Source organism: Brassica napus, chromosome A9, assembly GCF_020379485.1.
Source record: "Brassica napus cultivar Da-Ae chromosome A9, Da-Ae, whole genome shotgun sequence".
Taxonomy (NCBI): domain Eukaryota; kingdom Viridiplantae; phylum Streptophyta; class Magnoliopsida; order Brassicales; family Brassicaceae; genus Brassica; species Brassica napus.
The window spans coordinates 36137232-36155322 of record NC_063442.1 but is presented as its reverse complement, the minus strand read 5'-3'; the positions used below and the strand labels follow the sequence as shown (position 1 = coordinate 36155322).

Sequence of the window (18091 nt, the reverse complement as noted above, 5' to 3'; positions counted from 1 at the left end):
CTTTCCAGGTAGAGATCCTTGCTGGCGATTCTGGTGAGTGTTCATGGAAGCAAACTGATTCTCTAAATTCCTGACTGTAGAAGCAAGGTGTGAGAATTTGTTGTTGAGCTCATTGTAGCTCCCATCAATCTTGGTATGAAGGTTCTTCAACTCATAACCAACATGCTTCTCACTTCTAGTCTGAGACTCCAAGATTTGTTTCAGTAAGGTATCAGTGCTGCTCTCTTGAGGAGCAGAGGAACCAGACGAGGGGTTTTGCTGAGGCTGATAGCTGCCTTGCTGGTTGTTTCTAGGCGGATAACCACTCTGTTGGTTGTTGAGATAGGATTTCTGTTGGTAGTTGTTGTACTGAAAGTTGGGCTCTTTTTTGTACCAGCTACCATTGTTGTTGATGAAACACAGCTCTTCCTGGCCTTCCAAACCCTCAACCTCATGACAACAGGTGGTGTCTCTTGGCTTGGGTTACCAACAAAGTGCAGCTGCTCTTGGGTGGCTTTATCAGCAATGAGAAGGTCTATCTTATCCTGTAGAGCTTCAACTCCTTCCTCGTCTGCTTATCATCTGTTCTACTGCCTCTGTCGTGGTCTCCACTGTAGACTGCGTCACTCTTTACCATGTTGTCAACCAGCTCCTCAGCATCCTCCTCAGTCCTCCCCAAGAAAAACCCATTGCTAGATGTATCCAGTCTGGCTCTGTACTTAGGAAGAGCACCACGGTAGAATATGCTCAGCAAGCTCTCCTTAGAGAAGCCATGGTGTGGGCATTGAGCTTGGTAGCCCTTGAATCTCTCCCAGGCTTCACTGAAGCCTTCCAAGTTCTTCTGTTGAAAGCTGGAGATCTCATTTCTCAGCTTAGCAGTTCTTGAAGTAGAGAAGAACTTCTCCAAGAATGCTTTCCTGCAGTCATCCCAAGTGGTGATAGATTCGCTGGGTAGAGACTTCTCCCACTGACGTGCCTTATCCCCCAAAGAAAAAGGGAATAGCTTGAGCTTTAAGACATCTTCGGACACACCATTGGTTTTTGACAACCCACAGTAGCTGTCGAACCTGTCCAAGTGATCAAATGGATCCTCTAGAGCCAAGCCATGATACTTGTTGTTCTCAATCACATTGAGGAGTCCTGATTTGATCTCAAAGTTGTTGGCTGCTACAGCTGGTGCTCGGATTCCCAATCTATGACCATGAATGTTGGGACGGTCATAAGTGCCAATGGGTCGAGCTGCTCGCTGTTGGTTTGGTGGAACGTTGTTAACTCCATTGGCGGCAGCATCATCCTGAGGTATGTCTCCCATATCAGTATCCAATCTTTGCAAGTGAGCTTGTTGCTCTTCTTTTCTTCTCTTTCTAGCACACTCTCTCTCTAAAGCTCTGATGTCTGCGGCTCTTGGAACTAGGTTTGATGGACCCCTGCTTCGCAAGTTCATACACCTGTAGATTAAAGGGAGGTGAAGAAGAATCAGTAACAAAAGAAAATAAAAATGACTTAGTCTCAAGCAAGTGACTAAATCTCAATGTTGAAATCTACTCAGAATTTGGCAACGGCGCCAATTTGATGTTAGGAGTTTTCAAGGCTCCTAAGACAAATGTTGTAGTATAAATGATTGTCGAACCAGTTCTGAGGGATATCAAAGCACCGAGAATGCAAGTACTCACTTAATCTAAGTGCAACCAATGATTTAGATGGGTTTTAAGCTATGACTAAAACTAAAAAGCAATAACAGAATGATACTTTCTTGACTAAGGGAAAAGAGAACTCATGGGCATAGGGATTAGACCTTGGGTGATCAAGTATCGAACTAAGGATGGCAAATGATCAATCAAACTATCAACCTTAAGCCTAGACACAATTCTAAGCAAGCTCTATGTCTAGATGAATGCTCATTTGCTAACATATCTCAAACATCAAATGTCTTTGGTTGAATAATATGAAAGCAATCATTACTAACAAGTCTATTAGCTATCTTAGCACCTTTAACAACAAATGTCTTTGGCAAAGTATACTAAAAGCCTAGGAGAGTTGTCTCGGGCATTTCATCGAACACCTTTCGGGTGAGAAATGCCTAAGGATCAACAACTGAGTGGCCAACTCAGAAGATGCATTATGATTACTCTACTAGCAAGGAAATATGAATGATCTACACTAAAACATCCTAGCTCTAACCTAATCACCCTTAATCTCCCTAACCCATGAATTCAAAAGGTGATTACTCACTAATCTCCATGATTCCTCTTAAACCCATATTGGATTTCAGATTAATCATGTAGAGAAATAGATAAGAAATCAACAAGAACACAAGATGAAAGCAATGAAATCTCAATCAAAAGAGGTTTTTTATTAGTTCTCCTCTAGAAAAGAGATTCTTTTGCCTCCAATGGCTTACCAAGTACTTAACTTAGGTTTAGAAAGTGTAAAACATCAAAACAAATGACCAAAAGGTCCCTGAAATAACATAAAAAATCGTCCAAGCAAAACACCCGGAGTGACCTAGCATAGTCGCTCCAGGAGGTCACTCCCGACGCGTTTTTTTGTGTCTCGACGCGTCAAAACGCGAGTGACTTGAGCTGGTCGCTCTGGCTGGTCGCTCTGGCTGGGAGTGACTTGAGGTAGTCGCTCTGGACTGGTCGCTCTGGCTGGGAGCGACCTCGGTAGGTCGCTCTGAGAGGTCACTCTGCGATGCTCGACCAGGATGGATATGCCTCTAGTAAATTGATCATAACTCCTTCATTACATCTCCAAATGACTTGAAACCACTTCCATTAGAAAGCTAACTCAATTTGCTGTGTCTCCACAAAATCTTAGCAACAGAAGATTTCTCTAAAGGCTCCATCCATGCTCATCTTTCACCCCCTTTTGGATCACAATGCTCCCAAACATCTCAAATCACTTCATGGCACACTCCAGCACCTAATAAGGACAATGAATGCAAAATGCAACCTAGACATGGCTAAATCCTAATCTATATGATGAAAATGCTCATGGATGAGTGGATAAAACAATGTAAATATGCAAGATATCAAAGTGTCTCAGTTTCGGTGGACATTTCACTTTCCAACATAATGCTTTCAATATATCTACATTGGGTCCATAAAGAACTAGTGGTTTTTCCTTATCCGGGTAAACTCGTTCTACTTGGTATCCCGATTTTACCGTGTATCTTCCACTGTTAGTAAAGTGCCAGCCATCCTTATCCACCATCTGATTTCTACTCAGAGGAATACTTTCAATAATGTTCACACCATGGGGATCCACCAAATTCGTAATTGCCTGCGAATTCTAAGTTCGTGAGACTGGATCAATAAGAGAGTCCACTGTAAGGTCCAGAAAATTGTGTTGTTGATTTTTGTTTGCTGGTCTCGGGCGAGTGGTTGGGAGCCATGGATCATTCCATACAGATATAGATTATTATGTTCCCATCCGTTTAATTAGTCCTTTGCTAACCAGAGATCTAGCTGATACAATACTTCTCCAGCCATATGACGGGGAGTATGAACGGATCTGTTCCAGGGGTGATACATTCCTGTAATACCGTTCTTTGAAAACTAGAAAAAATAATGTATTTGGCTTTTCTATCAGTCGCCATAGCTGTTTTGCAAGCATAGCCGTGTTAAAATCCGTAAGATCTTTAAAGCCTAAGCCCCCATCTTCCTTATTTATGCATAATTTATCCCATAATTTCCAGTGCATACTTCTTGTGTTTCTCCCCGTACTCCTCTAAAATTGTGCCACCGCACTTGTCAGCTTCTTCGTTGTAGCTTTTGGTAACCTATAGATAGACATCACATGATTTGCTAAAGCTGTAACCACAGATTTGATAAAGCTGTAACCACAGATTTGATAATCACCTTCTTTCCTCCTTTAGTAAAAAACTTGAAAATTCAGCCATTTACCCTATTATTTAGACGATCCTGTACAAATCTAAAAACTTGTATTTTTGAACCACCAAGACTTTCAGGAAGGCCAAGATAAGATCCCATGCCTCCTATATTTTATATTCCCAAAATATCTTTTAACTCTTGCCTGCTAGTCTCCTCAATCTTATATCCAAATTGTATGGACGATTTTTGGAAGTTGATCAGTTGGCCAGAAACCACTTCATATTCCTTTAAAATTAGAAGTTGATCAGTTGGCCCAAAACCACTTCATATTTTTTTTAAATTCTGGAAATGGTTTGACATTCTTCCTTTTGTGCTTTACAAAAGAATAGACTATTATTTGTGAAATTTAGTTTAATAATACTCACAGAACACTAAATTTAGTGGTAATATCATTTTTGGTGGGAAGAAAACGTACCCGGTGGATCATATCCAACTGACAAATTATACTTTTCTCAACCATTTTGCTAAGAAAGTATTTCTACACTCGATCCGGATCCGTGGTCAGACCGGCAATGGTAATTTGGTAGTTAATCTGGTTTGAGTTTTAAAAAATACTAGATGATAACCCGCGCCATGCGCAGAGTGAGATTTTTAATATGTTATATTTAAATATATATTTTGCTATCAATAACCTTTTTTTACATTTGATTAGGGATAGACATTTGGATACCATTTCGTTCAATTAGATTCTGTTTGGTTTAGATCTTTGCAGTTTGGTTCGATTTTTTGCAGGTTCATGTCGGGTTTAGGTTCGGATAACCCATTTAATTTTTTATAAAAAATATTCAAATTCATACATACTTTATTTTTTTTCAAAATCTAAAAGCAAAAATAATATATAACATATAAATTTGCAAAATAAATGCCAAAATACTAACTTAACATAAAATTGGTCTATCATAAATATTTGGACAAAAAATAAATAAATATTTTAAATATTTTTGGTATTTAGAGTATTGTTTAGCTATTTTAAAAATGTGCATTTAACTATTTTATATATTTCTAAGTATTTTGGAAAATTTTAAAACATCTCATATATTTTGTATATTCTTAAATGTTAAATTTAGATACCAAATATTTCGATTCAGTTTTGGTTATCTAGATACCAAAATTTTGAATTCATTTGGATATCTAACCAATTTAGGTTATAAATTTGTACTATTTTTTGGATTAGATTTGGTTCGGTTATTTGGATTCAGTTTTTTTGCCCAACCATATATTTTTTTTATTATACCAAAAATTTAAATGAAATGGATGATGGTTCATATTTATTTTGGGTATTCAACAATCTATTATGCGTGATCCATTTAGTTAATCATTATAAACTGTTTAACACCCATTAAAAAAACGATTGGCTGAACTAAAAAACGTTATCATTTGTCACAAAATTTTCAATGTGATATTTTTACCAATTTTAGTAATTTATGGTTGTTTTAAAAAAATCAAAATATAACATATAAGAACAAATCTAAATTTTTTTTTATTATATGATTAATAAGATTTTTTAATTTCTTTTAATAATATAAAATTAAATAAAAAGTAAAGAGGATAAAAAATTGTTATCAAATCTTTATTATTTATAAACATTAATTATGATATATATATATATATTAATTATATTAGGTAATTCTGTAGCTTTTATTTAAGGAAATAATAAGGAATATTATTTTGTACACTACTAATTAAATATGATAGTTAGTATAATTAAAATACAGTGGAACCTTTATAAATTAATAATGTTAGGACTACATCAAAATGATATTTTTTTCTTAATTTATAGAGATTAATAATTTATCGATATACTAATTAAACCAAAAACTCAATTTGAGACAATAAAATTATATTATATTATATCATAGAAATTTTTAGTGTATATTAATTTAGAGTATTAATTTAAAGAGATTATATTGAATAACATATGTTTAGTTGGACCAACATATTTATCTAAGAGTTATGAAAATAATTCGTGACTACCAAAAAATATTATAATGCTCCATGATTAATCTATAGGAGATTTAAACTATTAATCAAAAATATAATATGTGAATTTTTTTTAAATGTTTTATTAATTTATTGTCGTCTTTAAAAATTAAAATATAACATATATAAAAAATTCTAATTTTTTTGCTATATAGTTAATATTATTGTTTAATTTATTTTCATAATATAAATTTAACAAAAATAGTAAAGGCTATAAATTTTTTTATCAAATCTTCATATTCAAATCATTAATTGTCATATATATATTATAACCATATTAGGTAATTCCGTAAATTTTATTTAAGGAAATAATTAATTACATTAATAATAGTTTTATGTTTAGTTTAATAAACAATATATTATACGTTTCTATGGACCAACATTTTTATCTAGTAAATTTGAGAAGCATTCTCATGATGACACATGGCTACCAAAACATGTTGTAATGCTTCTCGAATAATATATAGGGGATCTGTTAATGAAAATATGATAAAATCTGCTAAAAACCATTAACCTTGGTAACCTACTGAACCACCGGATGAACCAATGAGTATCTTTTATTTAGTTTTTTTGCTAAGGTTTATAATTGTCTTATTAAATATACTAGATCTTTTTTTTCCGCGCTTCGCGCGGATAATTGCTTTCTATATGTAATTGTTGATTTTTTATATGAATATCAAATATTATAGACTATAGTTGCTTTTTATATTTAATTGTTGATTTTGTTGTATTATTTTTATATAATCTCTTGTTATATTTAATTGTTGATTTTGTTTTATATTGAAAGTATTTAAATTCAAAGAAAGTGTTTTTTCTTGTTTTCTTTTCATAGTCTTATTTCAAAACACTTTTGATGAATTGTAATAGATAAGTTTTTATTTTTGTGGTATTGGACTTTTAATAAGCTAAGGTGGATCAATATATAATTAAATGTAAGAAATAGTAGTGTACATAATTTTTTTATAACGACTAATTTTATTAAACTTAGGTGGAGTTTACATAATCCTTCATAGAGAGGATGAACAATTAAAGTAAGTACATTGTAATAACATACAAATAAATTGTCATTAGGAATTCTAGCTTTAGCCAAAAGATCCACCACCTAAATTATCTTTCTTCGCGTCCAAGTAAATGAGATATCTTCAAATCTTTGCACCCACCAGCAATTTTCCATGATCCAGTTATAAGCTCCAAAGTGGAGATTACCACTCTTTATAACATAATATGAAGTCAGTAGCTAAGGTGTAACATAATATGAAGTTCGTAGCTTATAACCTATTAATAGGCTTGTGGTTAAAAAAACATAATAATAAGCTAAGGTAGATCAATAGCTAGTTAAGAAGTTCGAAGCTTTTGTTCGTGCATTTAAAAGCAAATAATTATTTTAATCCATAAATCTCGAATCAAAGCAACATATTTTTGTATCTCTTACCAATCTTTTCAAGTTGTAAAGCCATTATATATATATATATATATATATATATATATATATTCATCAATGAAGTAATGTTTGGTAGAGAAACATATAGTTGTTCCTAAATGAACAATGGTTTTGAGAAGTACAAAAGAACAGCTATTAACTTTTGACCTTGGCTTTTGTTAATCATCATAAGCTCGTAGATTTTCATCTTATAATTTATCCATATCTAGCGTGTTCAGACTTAAGAGTACACACAAAAAATAAGATGATGACTACATAACCTGACAGATTTCTATTTGTTTCATGAACTATTCTTGGACCATCAAGAGATGCAAGTCCAAACACGGACCATCAAGAGAAAGCAATGGTGATCGGTCTCTTGTGGTGCCTCTTTGATCGTGCTACTACCAATGAGGAGGACCCTGGCCGAATCCACATAATACTTGCAACGATAGGACTGGTTTATGTAGTGCAACATGTCTCGAAATATGTTGTGATACGAACTGCCATAAAAGTTTAGTGGTAGACATAGGGTTTGTTTCTTCGTCGGTGCTTTTCATTTGTGCCAATGCCATGCCATGACCCTTGGTAAAGCCGGTTAACAAAATTGTAAGCGGATTGCTTTTATTATTAGTTATTTAAATAGTGTGATGATAAATATAATATTTATTTTAACTATTAGCCCTTTCAAAGTCTAAAGGTCATTACTAATTTTTAATTTGGTAGCCTGCGGTACAAACATCCACTTACCATTTAATCCAATTTTTAATCGTTTTATTATTGGGTTATGGTGGCAAAGTTTCGATAATAACCTGGATGGTTTTTGTTGGACAGACTAAGTATATTATTTTGAAACTCTTACTGAACATAGGGCGGGGAACATAGGGACATCTGGGGTCAAGTGATCCCACTAAATTGGAAAAAAAAAATCTTTTAGTGTATTTAAAAAAAACAAATACTATAATATTTAGTTAAAATTTGGCATTTGACTCCATTAATTTATGTCAAAGTTCTCATATACCTCCAATAATTTATAAAAAAATTTATTTTTGTTATAATAATACATATATTTTTAATTTAAATATTAAATTTAAATATTATAACTCCAGTTAAAAATATTTCCTCAGGTACTAACTGAACGTAGAGATGGCAAAATTTGAACCTGCCCGCGGGCCTAACCCGTTTGGATCTGTTGCGGGGCGGGATTGGTTACTAAGATCCAGGCCCGGACGAGAAGCGGGATGGGTTCGGTGTATCCCGCGGGACGCGCGGGTATCCGCAGCTTATTGTTCGTTTTTGTCCAGTGTTAATGGTAGTTGTAGTGCAGCGATATGTAAACTAAAATAGCCAGTTCATGACAAAATAGTTTTATGTATAATGCACTAATGCACTGGAAGAATAAGAAACATGAGGTAGCAAAAGAAAAGTTGAGAAATGGTTTATGATAAAAGGGCAACTGTAATATATGAAAGTTTGCACATAATCACCAATTCACAATTACACAAAAGCAGAAGAAAAAAAAAAACAGAAGATTTATTTAAGTAGGGAAAGCTCAAAAGTTGAAGACACAAGTTCTATCAGTCACTTCAAGCCATTGGATCAAAGTTTTTGGCCGCAGGATGACAGGATCAGTAACATCCTTAAGGAACCGGCAAATTCACTTACTGTGCACTTTTACCTGCAACGCAAGTTACACAGTGAAGCTGGACTCTCTTGACGTTCTCTCCCAACGCAGCCTCGTTAAGGTATTGGTCAGCAAGCTGGACTCTCTTGACGTTTTCTTGCTCCATCACAAGCATGTTACCATACTCCATAAGCTTCTCAAGAGTCATCTAAGGCTGCTCGAACACTGGAGGACCTTCCCTCGAGTTCACCAGTTTCTTTCTTTCTATGTTTCTATGTTACATTGAGTTTCTATGTGCGCTTTCGATATGATTCTCAATCCTTTGGCTGAGCATCATTGTGTTCAACTGATTCATAGGACATGTTGTGTTCTCATCTCTATTGGTCTCTTTTTCTTGCAGGTGCTATGCTCAGGATAGAGATGGCGGGACGGGAAAGGCGGGTCAGTACATCCCAATTGCCATCAGTAGCGCATGTATTGATGAGGATCGGAGTCCCGCGGGCCTGTACCGCCAAAGCTTGTGCAAGTCGCGGGTCGGGATTGGGCAGCTCTTCTAGGAACCGCATCCCGCGCGGGCCTGTACCGCGAAGACCCGCATTGACCGTGTACCGCGGTGGGGCGGGACAAGGCGGGTCGGTACAACCCAATTGCCATCTCTAACTGAACGTATGTTTTGTTTGCTAACATGACATGAGAGATAACAATCTTAAAATAAGCTTTAAGAGCCTGAGTGCATGAGTTATTTTTAATTTGGCTGGATGTTGGGAAAACTAATGAAATTAACCGTTTATGACTACAATGACTACAACAAAATTCTCTCAAATTCATCCTTATGAGTATTCCCTCTCCCTATTCTTACACAGCACAGCCTCTCTCCCCCCCACACACACTCTTCTTAATCTCCTAATTGGTCTGCATTGAACTTGATACTCCTTGTCGCTACCGGCACACAACTATTCCGTGGGATGAGAAAATCTCATGTCATACGTCTAAGCATAAGAGGCTACATGAAGCATCAGATTTTCCCTCGATCTAGCCAAAGATGCCATTTCATTGCTCTTTACTTCATCTCCAGCTTATGATTCTCAACTACTTGTCCACCGTCTTTTCCGTGCTGGCCGCTTTGGTTTCACCTCTGAATCCATCCACGAAGCCTTCAATTTTTACAGAAGACAGTGTCTCAAGCACCATGTTCTTTACTCCTGTGGTGTATTTCTCCGTGGGCATTAGAAGTTTGAAAAGTTTACTAACTGCGTTTCTCAACCGTGTTTCCATATTTGGTTTCTGCAAGGTCAAAGCTACTCTTCTCTTCAGTTACATCTCGGTTCTTGCCAATAGAACCATGAACAGGCTCCCCAACTCGGCCATTAGTGCCCTTTCCCTTCTCTTAAAATTTTCAAGATGTCGATAATGCCTTGGCAGTGACAGCATCATCTCTCTCTTTGTGGACTGCCCAACTCTTCAAATTCGTTTGTCATCCCTTTGATTTTGTAGCTCATCACCACTCACCAGAGGAAGCCTTTTACTTGCGTCTTTTGGTGGCGTTAGGCTGTTGTGGGATCCGTTCCTGTAATTTCTTGCTTCATTCGTTCCTTTTGAGCCTGAAAATGGCGTGATGAATGAAAGAAACATTACTGACTATGAGGCACAATAAAAGTGACCAAAACAAAATTATGAGACATATTATTAGGTGAGACAGGCGATAGAACAATAAACAGCGCAAGGTATATTGCATTCACGATAACCATCCTACGTTAAGTCTGTAAACTTTTTTTTAAGCCTGTAAACTTGTATGAGATTAATAAAGTAAATTCGTTGGCTGGATATTGCTTCTATGCTTTCATGGCGATCTCAGCCAAGCTCCGGTAGTTTCCTGAAATGGATTCCGTTAGTGCTTATGGTACTTAAAAAACAGCATTATTTATAGGTAGTTTTTAGTATATGACAATATATGAATGCTATATATACATCTCAACATATTTTGTGAAAAACCTATATGCTTGTCTTTGGAAATTAGCTAATAACTTGAAACTCTTTGGAAATTAGCTAATAACTTGAAATTGAGACCTAAGTGAACCTGCTTCGTTGCGGATTTGGTTTAAAGGTGTTAAGACGGTGAACATTGATAAAGACGTGGATGAGCTTTGCCTGAGAAGGAAAATAATGAACCGGATTAAGAAAAAAAACTCAAAATCTGGAACCAAATACTAAAATAAGGATCCAGAACCTTGGATCAATAAGTAGCATATCCACGCCCATCAGCTCACGCCGCGTGAGTGGCAGTAAACGACGGCGGAGATGGGCTGGTGGAAGTAGCGGCGGCTGAGATCCTCGGAGATGAGCTGGTTTGGTTTGCACTCAAGAGAGAAAATCAGTATATAAAGCAGCAGGGAAAGAGTATACGGAATCGAAATCATAAAGAAGAGATTGATGGATCGAGATGTAATGGAGTATTGATTGTGGAGATGAGGATCGAGAGAACTGAAACGATAGAGAGGAAACGGTGAAGACGAAGAGATAGAGGAGAGAGCATCGTGTTATCCGTCTCAGGTTTTTTTTTTCTTCTAATTGTACCAGTAGATTGAAACCGTGAAGCCCAATAAAACCACATTAAAGCCCATACAAAAGCAACATCTTTAGGAGATCATACGTGTATTATTGAAATGTTTTGATTGGCCGAATAAATTTGTCGACGTGGACACTGTGAAATCACTCTATATCGGGCTTTTAGTATAGGATAGATTTTGTGTTCTAAATAAAATATTAAATTTTCACTTTTTAATTTTTTAGGTGTTTCATAAATTTATTGTTTCCTTGTTACCACATATATACTCTACATTTTATTTGATAGAATTCTAAACATTTTACTTGATTCCATCTTTAATATAATATAATATTTTCTGAATTTGACATAGATACTGTATATACTACAACTCATATATTGTAATTTCTCTTTTAATTTTTTTATTTTTTCACAATGATGAGATGAATGTATTAAGATGATTAATACAATGTAATAAAATTTAATGTTATTCTTCCATTATCAACCAATCATAAGTTTTCTATCGATTTTTATCAACAACTTTAATTTTTTTTAAATTATTATAAGTTTTAAATATATATATATATAACTACTTGCCGTAAGTAATATTTAAATGATACCGCAGGAGGTCATCTAGTTAGTAAATGTATAAGCGATAGGATAAGCTTAAAAAGTATGTATATGATATATTCTATAATTCAAATCGACATTACAAATTAATTAGGTTTATACGACAATATAACTATCGAAAGATACATGGTTCATAATGGATGAATAAATAATATATAGAACTAAAAAATGTTGGGTCATAAAAACATTGATTCTTTTATTTCCTAAACATCTGAATCATAATGAATGAATAATTAATAGATACATGTGGATATAACTTTACAATACAGAGGTGTATTTAATTAAAAAAATTACGAAAAAAAGTTGGGTCCAGAAAAATGATTGTGTTTTATAAGATAAATTTGTATCAGATGTTGATTATTCAAAAAAAAATAAAAAAAAATAACTTTTTGCATGAAAAGAAGAAATTGCAAGAGAGATCATCTTATTCTTGATCATGCAACAAACCATCTTCTGATCAGCAACAGCATATGAAACCACTTTGGTTTCTTAATCAAAGTCGGATCCTCAGATGTCGAATGCGTCGACAATGACTGAATCTAAGATTATTCCGAAAGTTTTAGCTGATTTCCAACTGCAAATCTACACTTTGACCACGATTGTTCAACATATGTAATATGTTGCGGACTTGAGATCTACTCGTTTTTTTTGGGTTCTCTTTATCAAGAAGCCCAACAGAAACAATAATATATACAATCATAAAAGCACTTAAAAGCCCAAACTAGACAAAACCTAGGAGGAAGGAAGCAGCGTCAATGGAAACCAGGTCAGTTGCTACGTGTACGACCGCAAAGCGGTGATCCACTCGATTAATTTTCAACTCTTTTTACATAAAGACAAAAAAAGAAAGAAAAATACTTTAAACTCTTAAGCGATGGAATTTTGGAGGAGGAGGAAGGAGAAGGGCAAGGCGAGGGAATGCTTCCTCAAGACCGGAAGCATGTTTCTTAAGAAACTCATAGCTGACTGCAACGGCATTTCAAACCCTATCAGAATGTTCTCTTTCGATCAAATCTCCAAGGCTACAGATGATCCCAGGTGTTCTATCCTTGATGGTTCATCAGACTTCACCTGGTACAAGGGCGTCATCGAAGGCAAACCTTACTCGATCAAGATATATAGAATGGAAGAGATGGCTTACAACGATGTTGTCTTGTCAGCTCGGGTAAGTAATCACAGTGGTTTCCCCAAACTCATAGGTTGTTGTCTCGAATATCCTCTTCCGGTGTTGGTGTTTGAAGATCTAGACGACTATAAAATTTTGAACGAGAGAGGAAGTGTTGGCTGCGAGGACGCGCCTTTGTTGCCGTGGAATGTTCGTCTAAAGATTGCGAAAGAGGTTGCGATTGCTATAACGTATCTTCACACAGCTTTCCCTAGAATCATTATACACAGAAACATAAAAGCAGAGAATGTTTTCTTGGATAAGAATGGGAAGGCTAAGCTCACTGATTTCTCGCTTGCCGTAACACTCCCCGAGGGTAAATCGTGGATAGAAACTAAATGGAGTGGAACTTGCGGATACATAGATTCTGGTTATGTCTTGACGGTCTTGGTGTCAGAGTATACAGATGTGTTCAGTTTTGGAATCCTTATGCTGGTTCTTCTGATTGGAAGACCAGGAGGTTTGCTAATATCAGATGGCCGGTGGAATATTCCTTCTAATATTTCTGAATGTGTGAAGGATCTGCAGGAGAGAGGAGAACCTGTTGAACCTGTTCAGATGAAGTTGTTTCTCGATCTGGCATTGAGATGTTGCGACCGGAGCAGTGGATACCAGCCAAAGATGATCGTGGTGGCAAAAGAGATTATGCTCATAGAAAAAGTACCACTCGATTCTCAGATGCTGGAAAATGTGTCTGAAGATGGTCAGATTACACATTGAGATTATGCTCCTCATACTAGCGGTTGTGTAATATATATTGTATAATGTAGCTGGCTTGCTTATCTTTTCTTGTATTTATGTTTCGGTTGTGTAAGATGGTCAGAAAGTTTGATACTCTTTTGTATTATGTATGAACTTCTCATGACGTTTCTTTAATGCATCTCATACCATTTCTGCAGAGTTTATCCTAGAAAACGTTCACCTTCAGTGGATATAGACACTTGTTTCATCTCCAACTCTTCTTAGCTGTTTCATGATAACATAACGTTTTATAGTATATGTTTGGAGCACAGCTTCATTTTGATCAAAAGAAAAAAAATTAAAGAGGGTATATGAATCTATCTTTAGGTTCTGAAAACAGAAGGCATAGTTTCAATAACCTGCTTGAAATAATTCTTGCATGATGAAGATGTATCCTGAGAAAGTCAGAGGTGATGGAGATGGAATTAGAACGACATTGTCATATCTGTTTCGTGTTACGCAATCACATCAACTTCATGAAGCTGTTGGGACAAGAACTGGACAGCTAAGCTGTGTGATTTCTCTCTTTCTCTAACTCTCCTAGAGGGGAAGTCTCAAATGGAAGATCAAGTCATGGGATGGCATGGGATATTTGGATCCTTCTTATCTCCATACAGAGTATTGTTACAGAGTTTGCTGATGTTTATAGCTTTTGAATTTTCATCGATAAAGAGAAAGGCGAGACCATATACCAGCTGGTTGGAGTGAGAGATATTGTGGAGGCTGTCAGGTGGACAAGTTTGTTGAGTTAACGTTCAGATGCTGCGAGAGGAGTGTGGAGAAGAGACCGAAGATGATTGATGTCGCCAAGGAGCTTAAACGGATACAGAGATCACTACGTTGATACATACATACACCTGCTGGCCCTAGCTCTCACCAGAGAAGCTTGCAGCTTCAGGTCTGTTTCTCTATATGTTTCAGTTCCTTTGCAACATCTATCATGCGAGGCTTGTCTTCTCCTGGTCTTAATCCAAGACATCTCAAAGCAAGTTCAACAAATGCTTCCATTTGCACTCTTGAATGATCAGGAACATTGTCATCCACGCTGTTTAACATGGATGGGTCTATCAGTTTGGTGAACATTCCTTGCCCCAAGCACTCCTCAACATAATCAGTTAGCCGCTTGTAACTGTAATCTTCATACGGATGATAAATGAACCAAGACTTTCCTATCAAAAGACTGAGCGTCATGGATCCAAGGCTATAAACATTAACATTCTCAGTGACAAAACCTGTTGCCGTATATTCGGGTTCGACATGTGGCGTTGTCCCGCAAATGATGTCAATTACACATGACTCTCCCTCTGGAATAGGAATGCTGAGGCTGAAAGAAGTGAGCTTAGCAGTCCAATTCTCGTCCAAGAAAATATTCTTAAGCTTTAAGTCCCTATTGATTATAATCCTAGGGAACTGAGTATGAAGATACGTCACAGCATCTGCAATCTCACGGGCTATCTTCAACCTCACGTTCCAAGCCAATGGCTTGATGCCTTCCCCTGCATGCATATCAGTAAGAGCACCATTTTCAGGGTACTGATGTTAGGAGTTTTCAAAGCTCCTAAGACAAATGTTGTAGTATAAAAGATTGTCGAACCAGTTCTGAGGGATATCAAAGAACTGAGAATGCAAGTACTCACTTAATCTAAGTGCAACCAATGATTTAGATGAGTTTTAAACTACTACTAATACTAGAAAGCAATAACAAAATGATACTTTCTTGACTAAGGGAAAAGAGAACTCATGGGCATAGGGATTAGACCTTGGGTGATCAAGTATCGAACTAAGGATGGCAAATGATCAATCAAACTATCAACCTTAAGCCTAGACACAATTCTAAGCAAGCTCTATGTCTAGATGAATGCTCATTTGCTAACATATCTCAAACATCAAATGTCTTTGGTTGAATAATATGAAAGCAATCATTACTAACAAGTCTATTAGCTATCTTAGCATCTTTAACAACAAATGTCTTTGGCAAAGTATACTAAAAGCCTAGGAGAGTTGTCTCAGGCATTTCATCAAACACCTTTTGGGTAGGAAATGTCTATTGATCAACTTTTGAGTGGCCAACTCAGAAGATGCATTATGAATACTCTACTAGCAAGGAACAAGAATGATCTACACTAAAACATCTTAGAACTAACCTAATCACCCTTAATCTCCCTAACCCATGAATTCAAAAGGTGATTACTCACTAATCTCCATGATTCCTCTTAAACCCATATTGGATTTCAGATTAACCATGTAGAGAAATAGATAAGAAATCAACAAGAACACAAGATGAAAGCAATGAAATCTAAATCAAAAGAGGTTTTTTACTAGTTCTTCTCTAGAAAAGAGATTATCTTGCCTCCAATGGCTTACAAAGTACTTAACTTAGGTTTAGAAAGTGTAAAACATCAAAACAAATGACCAAAAGGCCCCTGAAATAACATAAAAATCGTCCAAGCAAAACACACGGAGCGACCTAGCATAGTCGCTCCAGGAGGTCATTCCCGACGCGTTTTTTTGTGTCTCGACGCGTCAAAACGCGAGTGACTTGAGCTGGTCGCTCTGGATGGTCGCTCTGGCTGGGAGTGACTTGAGGTAGTCGCTCTGGACTGGTCGCTCTGGCTGGGAGCGACCTCGGTAGGTCGCTCTGAGAGGTCACTCTGCGATGCTCGACCAGGATGGATATGCCTCTAGTAAATTGATCATAACTCCTTCATTACATCTCCAAATGACTTGAAACCACTTCCATTAGAAAGCTAACTCAATTTGCTGTGTCTCCACAAAATCTTAGCAACAGAAGATTTCTCTAAAGGCTCCATCCATGCTCATCTTTCACCCCTTTTGGATCACAATGCTCCCAAACATCTCAAATCACTTCATGGCACACTCCAGCACCTAATAAAGACAATGAATGCAAAATGCAACCAAGACATGGCTAAGTCCTAATATATATGATGAAAATGCTCATGGATGAATGGATAAAACAATGTAAATATGCAAGATATCAGGTACTCACACACGAGAACCGGGGTAGGAAACTCTAGACAACACCCTAATAGCTTGAGAACATTCTTGTGGCTACTCATCATCGATGAGACTGCTATGTCACGGTATATATTGTCAGGGATCATCGTTAAGCTTTCTTCATTGTAGTTCTTGATCAGCACGGTTATGTTTTCTATCGTACCTTTGTACCACACGAATCTGTCTTCACAGATTGCGTTGCTCATGTTGAAGTTGTCTGTAGCTTGAAGGATCTGGCGGGAAGAAAACGTACGGATAGGATTGTATTTACCTCCTGAAGATGCTATGAGTTCCTCCAGAAATAAGCTCTCGTTCTTCTGGAGATTGATCTCCTTTTTTTTCTTCTTCTCCTTCTTCCTACTTGACAAACACAACATAATTTAACCCAGAAAGATCTTCTTGTGAAGGAAGGGACACTAGAGAGAAAGAAGGAAAGAGAGAAGCCAAAAGCAAGTCAAGTCAACTTGAGTTGGTTCTGGTTATCTGTAGGACCATCATTAATGTTTTTTGGTCATAGAAGATGGCCTACAAGGTTATAATGTTTTGTGAGTATGCAGAGGAAAGACTTTCCAACTGGTTGACAATTTTAGTAGTCCATTGCCTTGGAACTGTATAAAATTTGAAGATGGGTGATGTGGTCATCAGATCAGCAACCGAACCGGAGGTCAACCCAAAGCCCTACTTAACCAGCCAAGGCGCCAAGCAGAACACATGTGCACTAAAAATGTTGTATCTTACAAACCAGGAGGGTTTAAGTCACGAGACAAATTTTAATGGAGTCTACACTCACGAAGGAGTCCAGACCATTTGGAATCAGTCCAAAATACGCACGGAGCAAGAAGTTATGAATTTTACAAGTCAGAGGTTTTCCAGCCCGTCCATCTGCGAGTACCCGACTTTAGAAGGAGATTCCAGCCCAAGGAAGGAGCGGCCTGAACCAAAGCCCATCATAGGATTCAAGAGGAGTTTATCATCTTTCCAGAAAGCCCAATATCAGGAGAAATGGCCACGGAATTATGAAGTTATGATCCAATCTCCAAAACCGGTCAAACCAGTTCTACACTTGCCTCAATTGGAAGCTAACCGGTTCAATCAGTTT

At 36.7% G+C, this 18091-nt stretch overlaps 2 protein-coding genes, 1 long non-coding RNA gene and 1 other non-coding gene across 4 annotated transcripts; 2 read left to right on the top strand and 2 right to left on the bottom strand.

The window, feature by feature from the left end:
* Positions 1-746: 746 nt before the first annotated feature.
* LOC125578676 lies at positions 747-853 on the top strand. The gene has a single exon (XR_007316759.1). It is a non-coding gene; the product is annotated as a small nucleolar RNA R71 (small nucleolar RNA).
* Positions 854-8713: 7860 nt separating this feature from the next.
* LOC125578467 lies at positions 8714-11905 on the bottom strand. The gene is made up of 2 exons (XR_007316577.1): positions 11127-11905; positions 8714-11047 (listed from the first exon to the last, which is right to left on the bottom strand). It is a non-coding gene; the product is annotated as an uncharacterized LOC125578467 (long non-coding RNA).
* Positions 11906-12841: 936 nt separating this feature from the next.
* LOC125578466 (serine/threonine-protein kinase ZRK1-like) lies at positions 12842-14134 on the top strand. The gene has a single exon (XM_048741230.1). The coding sequence runs from the start codon at positions 12946-12948 to the stop codon at positions 13954-13956; it is 1011 nt and encodes a 336-aa protein (XP_048597187.1). The 5' UTR covers positions 12842-12945; the 3' UTR covers positions 13957-14134.
* Positions 14135-14871: 737 nt separating this feature from the next.
* LOC111212435 (serine/threonine-protein kinase ZRK7-like) lies at positions 14872-17559 on the bottom strand. Its single transcript, XM_048741229.1, has 3 exons — positions 16981-17559; position 16628; positions 14872-15510 (listed from the first exon to the last, which is right to left on the bottom strand). The coding sequence occupies exons 1-3, from the start codon at positions 17367-17369 to the stop codon at positions 14872-14874; spliced, it is 1029 nt and encodes a 342-aa protein (XP_048597186.1). The 5' UTR covers positions 17370-17559.
* Between the last annotated feature and the right edge of the window lie 532 nt (positions 17560-18091).

Coding starts and splice junctions, on each gene's coding strand:
- LOC125578466 (XM_048741230.1), top strand. CDS start 12,946: ATGGAATTTTGGAGGAGGAGGAAGGAGAAGGGCAAGGCGAGGGAATGC.
- LOC111212435 (XM_048741229.1), bottom strand. CDS start 17,369: ATGTTGTGTTTGTCAAGTAGGAAGAAGGAGAAGAAGAAAAAAAAGGAG.